Source organism: Oryzias melastigma, linkage group LG24 (genome assembly GCF_002922805.2).
Source record: "Oryzias melastigma strain HK-1 linkage group LG24, ASM292280v2, whole genome shotgun sequence".
Classification (NCBI taxonomy): domain Eukaryota; kingdom Metazoa; phylum Chordata; class Actinopteri; order Beloniformes; family Adrianichthyidae; genus Oryzias; species Oryzias melastigma.
Window position 1 is genome coordinate 23,604,591 of NC_050535.1, and position 6,581 is coordinate 23,611,171.

Genomic DNA, 6,581 nt, shown 5'->3' on the forward strand with positions numbered 1-6,581 from the left:
TATGTGCAGGACTGTGTAATAGTTGTTTTAGAAAAAGTTGTTCATATCACAAAAAAAAGTGTTTTTATGTGTAATGAAATGGACATTTCACTTTTATTTTTTTGCCAAAAAACAATATTATTTTCAATTTATTTTGTTTAGGTTTCAAATAATATTGTCCTCAATATAGCTCCATACCAGAGAGGATAATAACCTCACGCATGCACACCCTACACCAGCACCAGGTACAAACTCCTATAAACAGATCTTTGGAGACTTTTGACATGCTCTGCATTTTGATCCCTTAACTTGTGAATTTCAGCTGAAAAGAAACCAAAAATATTCAACCCCCATTCAGAGTGGATGGTAATTACCGGGGAGGATGGTCCTGTAGAGGAAAGCGAAGTGTTGAAGCAGCCAGGGATGGCTAAAGTGGCCGATGGCGAAGTGGCGCTGTACCAGAAACATGTACTGGAACAGAGAACGGGTGGTGTAGGTGCCATAGGCCACGCCCTCATACAGCGAGCCATCCGTCACGTCCTGCAGCAGAACCATAGACCTCTCCATGATGGACAAAACCTGTTTGGTCCACAAGTATGCCTCCTGGAGGTAACCTGGAAAACACAAGCTGGAGTTGGATTAATTCCTTCTTAACCCTTTAACACCCTTCAACCTGAAATACTAAATCTTTGGCGTACTGTAACTTTTCAACCGTTAACACAATAATTCCAGCAGATTTTAAAGAGAAAAGGGACGCGACAACATCTGTGAGAAACTTTTCAACAGAAATGGAAAAAAAATGACATAAGTGAAATCACTTAGAACTTTAACCTTTATCTAGCGACCAATTTCAAACAGGAATAATGAGGTTTTAAATATACCAATATAAAAAAAAAGACAAAATGGAGACAGGGCCATGAAGTTTATACGCAACTTCTGGTTAATAGATTGAGACCAGTAAACCAAAGAACTGAGCGCTGTTTGACATAATTTTACGTAAATAATAAAAGGTAACCTTTCCAAATTCAATAGAAAAATGTACAATGTTCATCTTATGAATGTCTTGCTTAACTGTATTTTCCTTTCCTGTCTTAGATCATTCACAAATCTTGATATAAATTTGAATAATTCTTCAATATTTGAGTTTTTTTTTTCAAAATATCAACCTCTCATTTAAGCAGATATTATTCTAACTGGGTTTATTTTGGCTGATGTTATTTGTATTTATTTTAATTGCGGTCAAGAACAAAAGCTGATAGAAATTCATGTTGTCCACAAGTAATACCTGCAGCGAAGACGTACATCTCTGCATTGCCGGTACACATTTTAATCACTTCTTAGGATAAATGTACTTGTAGTTTTACAGGATATTTTAGGGGATAACTGTAAAAACAGGAATAATTTGGTTAAGTGAAAATGTTCAGAGCAGATATCGAGCCATGTAGTTTCAGCTTTCAAAATAAGAGCAGCCAAGTAAAATAATCCTCTCTGGGTGAACGTATTTTATAACAATAGGTTAAAATAGTTACTTTCAGATTTTTTGGCAACAGTTTTCAATGAATTTAATCATTTTACCTTTATTTTCCTGCAGATCAGACACATTTATGACCAAAATCAAAGAGGAGTGATGTTAGAACCACGGCTGAGCTAACAGCAGCTCACTGACCGCAGTAGAAAACATTACAACAGGAATAAGTTTGACTTTAATGTCAGACACGCTGGAATTGTCTGACATTTGATCTGTTTACAAGGATTGTGTGAACACGGAAATTTAAGAAACTTTGAACTGGTGAGAAAAGATCTTCTGCAGCTCCACGTCTCATAGCCAAAGCTAATGCTAGTGTTAGCATTAGCACAGATTAAAAGAATAAAATCATAATTACATTCATAATCAAACAAGGAGCATTCAGTGAAGTGATTGTAACCTTCGTCTAACTTTAACGGGGTTTTCAGAGAGAAATAATCCACGACTGGTTTAATGTCATCCAGAGGAATTTGAGGAATCAGCTGAGCTGCTGTTCTGACTGCAGACAGGATTACTGACATTTGTACTTTGATGGGGAAAACAAATATACAACCAGGTAGGACATTTATAAAATAACTATGCAAAGTTAGGTTACAATTGATTAGGTTACTCTCTAATATTTCCGTAAAATTGCTTTAAATAGTGTTCAGCTGTCAGCTTTGCCGTTCTAAACAATATCCACCAGAAGTGTGTCTGCTCATGACCGGCGATGTGTGACGTCACGTGAAAAGGGTCTATTGGAAATGTAGTTGTTGAAGTTGAAACAAAAGTAAATTAGAAAGTTTTCTCTGAAGCAATAAGCAGGCTGAGTTTTTTGGTCAGAAGTTGTTCTGTGTTCATTCTAGGCCCCTACAGCTCAGTGAGTTCTGTCACGGAGTGGTCCTCCTTAACCCGCTGGAATCTGGCAAACCTCCCAAATACTTCCAAACATGGACCTGCAGCATAAAAAAGCATCACACCGTTGTGCTGCGCTGCTCTGAGCATACTCCCCCCTGAGGCACACACACAGGGTTTACTATGAGAACAGGCAAACACATAAACACTACAACCACAGTTCATTGAGGAATCTCGGGACGGCTGACACCCACTCTGGGGAGCCATTCCCCGACTGCCGTGAACCCCTCAGTGTTTGGTTTGAGCCCGGAAACCGCAGAGGTGATCGTACAGAGCGGCCACGTGAAGTCTGACACAAACGGAGCCAGCAGAGTGAGGATCTGTTGTAAGACGTCTGACGCTTTCTTCAAAGTCCACTTTTAGTACACATTCTAGCAGTTCCAGAGAGAGAAATCCTATATGACTGAACATTCCAGCTAAACTCAACCCGCTCACGGAGAGGAATGCCAAAAACATGCAGCACAGCAGTTCAGGACCAGGAGAAGGCTGCTGGCAGAACCAAAAACATCAGCTTTCTGCTCCAGGACCCAGAACAACTCCATTTTAGTTTAAATTTCTGCAGTTAGTCCACACAGAGTCACGCGTTAAAGCTAGCCCCTCCCTGGAAACCCTCACGGTCAGCCTTCAGTCAATGTGGGACTAAAACTTTCCAGTACAATCCAGACTAATAAAATTCCTTCTGTTGAGCTGCGCTTTGCTTTGAGAGCAGCTTTTAGCTCCTGAACCATTTCACACCGTACGACTGACCAAGTTTTCATTTTCAAATTAAAATGACTCAACTCCAAAGTTTACAACAAAATACAAATGAAAAACAAATGTTACAAAATCAAAGTTTTAACACAAAGTCTAAAAGTGAAAGATTAAAGTGTGACTCAGATCATCTTCTGAATTATTTTCAAAGTGATATTTTAATTTTAATCATGATTATGCTATTTTTTTGCTAAAAAAAAAAAAAAAATAGCAACGTTTTCTGGGACATAGTTTCTGCAGAGCAGCAGGAGTACATTAGAAATTCACCTCTGAGTTGTGGGAGGGACTGTTGAAACGGAGTAAGACCACAGTTGTTTCTCCAACATGCATCTGTATACACTCTCTCCTGCTGGCTTACAGCCCCTCACATCACCAACCTAACATCAGCTCTGCAACAAAAACGCCGAGCAATATCAGAACTATCCAGGCCTACAGTTGAGATCCAGATTCCAGCTCAGATGTGGAAAACAAAGACGTTCATGGATCTGTTTGTCAGCAACTGGACAACTCACACAATTGTGACATCAAAAATATAATATTTTTTCAACAGAAAAATATTTAGAAAAGCTATTTTTAGCTTCATTTTTTATGTGTCCTCCATGATGAGAAATGCCACTAGATGTTAAAAAAACATCATTTTTATCAGAGCAGCTCTTTAAAAGGACAAAAATGTTGAATATTGTTTAAATTGCAAATGTAAAACTTCTGTTATTTTTTTTTTTAAACATTTTCATGACACTTTCTTTTAAATCAACTCCCCTAGAAAATGCTCTTTAACCCTTTAACACCGGAGCTCCAGTGTTTATGTTCTTTGGTTTACTATAACTTTTCAACCATTAACATGAAAATTCTAGCAGATTCTGAAAGAGAAAAGCAGCTCATCAAGCTAATCAAGTTGAGCAAATTAATAAAAAAATAAATAAAAAGGTGTTCAAATACAATTTTTTTACAAACCATACACTTTAAAAATCTGAACACAGTGGAGTCATAAAAAGACGTGAAAAGTTCGTATTGGTTACATTGTGACGTCATATTCGCCGTTTAAAAAAAAACAAAGAAAAGCAGTGAGCATGGAGTCCAAATTACTTTTAAAATCCAGGGCACTATAAAGTCCTGCACTATCTAGCTTGTTAGTAGTTAAGGGACTAGAGTGAGAATTCAGACATAGTCTCAGATTTCAGCAGGTGCTGGACATGCTAGAGGACCAGGTTTACCAAAAACTGGTTGCTTTGGAAGAAAAGGGAAAATCAAGCATTGTATTTCAAATAAATGAAGGGTCAGGTTCTTACCTTGGGTCATGTAAACCAGACTTCCTGTGAGCAGAGCCACACAGTTGGTGGGCTGATGGTTGTGCAGGTATTGGAACCCCCACCCTCGAACGTAGGACTTCTCATACATGACGCGTGAAGCATTGCCGATGACCTGCAGGAAGCGCTCCTGTTGGTCCTTATTTAAGTACTCGTGCAGGAAGTCGTAGGCCGTGGCGAAGCCGACCAGAGAGTGAGCCAGGGGAACCTCGTCCCACGGGGCGTCCTTGACCAACCTGCAACACACAACAAGGCTCAGGAGAGCGCTGCGGACAGAACAACCATTGGAATGAAAAGAAAGACCACTATAACACGTGTCAAAGTCAAGGACCGGGGGCCGGATCCGGCCCTTCTGGTAATTCTATCGGGAACTCCAAATCATTTTATTTTATTGTTATTAATGACCCGATGTTATCTTGCTGTTATTTTTAACTTGTATAATCTTGACAAAATATATTTTTATGGAGGGTAAAATACTGAAAGTTATTTAAGGTTTAAGTTGATTTATTCTGGAATAATATTTCTGCCTTTTTATTATTCATAATTATGTGTAACAATTACGGTTTTAAAGTTTTAACAATGGGAATTCTACTAGCTTTTTTGACTATTTTGGCATTTACTAAGATTTGTTTAGGTTATTTTGGAGTTTAGCTAATATTTCTGCTACATGCTAGCTGTTTTGGCTAACCTACGTTAACTTTTTTTTGTTTTTTTTTAGGCTAATTTGGCATTTAGGTAATATTTTAGCTAGCTATCAGCTTCAGTGTTTTCAGCCATCAATTTCAGCATCTTCAACTACCAGCACTAGCATCTCCAGCCGCCAAATTCAGCTTACAGCATTCATGCAAACATTATGGCAGGTAATGCTATATATCTAGTTCATAATTATGTTAAAAAGTTACGTTTTTAAAGCTTTAAAAATGTAGTTTTAGAGTGTTCAGTAAATGTTTATCCTGTTCAGCCCGCGACCTAAGGTGTGTTTTGGATTTTGGCCCCTTGTGCGATTGAGTTTGATACCGCTGCTTTATAGGATACTTTAACTAGCGGTAGCTCACAAAACACCTGCTCCATTGTTCTACAAACATTTTTACAGCTTGTTTTTAGTTACACTTTGTCTTTGTCAATTGCCAAAGGTAATGTTGAAATAAAATAGTTGTTAAAAACATTCTGTCATTTGTAACCTTTGTTAAAGAAAGTAAAAATAGGGAGAAAAAAACTTATTAAAACCAAAACTAGAATTTGGAATGAAAAAATCTGAGATTAGATCTTTTTGGTCATATTGTGCAGCTCTACTTTCTATGCAGTGGAGTACAGCCTTGCAGCACTATGCCAGGTTTTTGTGTTTAAAACCAGGACCAAATGTCCTTCTTTTCAGGTAACGGTTGTACACCTCTGTATCAGACAGGAATAAATCTATGACTGAACCACTGGACCAATGCAGTGGAACAAAGCTCCAACAATCCAGAGAAGGAAGAGGCTTCAGCCTGAGCTGGATGGTGTCATGGTGATAAACTCCAGCTGTGCAGAAACCCTCAATGAAACAACACTGAAGAGGAGAGAAGCAGGAGTCCAGATGACCAAATGAAAAATCCTATGATGCTGTTGAGCTCTTATTTTCATAATGGCTCTGGGAACAGCACTCTTGCGTCACACTAAGAAGGTCCTGGTTCAAATCCTGGTTGGGCTCTTTCAGTGAGGAGTTTGCATGTTTGAGGGTCTTCTCCAGGCAGTCCAGCTTCCTCCTACAGTCCAGAAACATGCTTAACGGGGTAACTGATGACTCTGAATCGCCTCCAGGGAGCGACTGTGAGTGTGTGTGGTTGTTGGTCTCTGTGTTGGACTGGCAACTGTCCAGGGTGTATCCCACCTTTGCCCAATAGTAGCTGGCATAGGCTCCAGCAACCATGTGACCCCAAAAGGGATTTAGTTGGTTTACAACTGGGGTCTGCAACCTTTAACACCTAAAGAGTCATTTAGGTCGATTTCCCATCGACCACAAACCAGTGGGAGCCACATGTCCTTTAGAAAAATAAGACTTTGTACTTATGTTATTGTTATGAGAAATATAAATAAACTATTCTTTTTTGGCATTAATAAAACATATTCTATGAGAAAATAGATGTTTT

General features: G+C 38.7%; 1 protein-coding gene across 1 annotated transcript in view; it reads right to left on the minus strand.

The window, feature by feature from the left end:
- The window catches only part of dse (dermatan sulfate epimerase), a gene marked incomplete at its 5' end in the record, with an annotated part of 17,880 nt that overhangs the window by 8,095 nt on the left and 3,204 nt on the right, over positions 1-6,581 (minus strand). Inside the window, 2 exon segments of the mRNA XM_024291784.2 lie at positions 354-593; positions 4,438-4,691. Of these exon segments, the coding sequence (XP_024147552.2) occupies positions 354-593; positions 4,438-4,691 (494 nt within the window).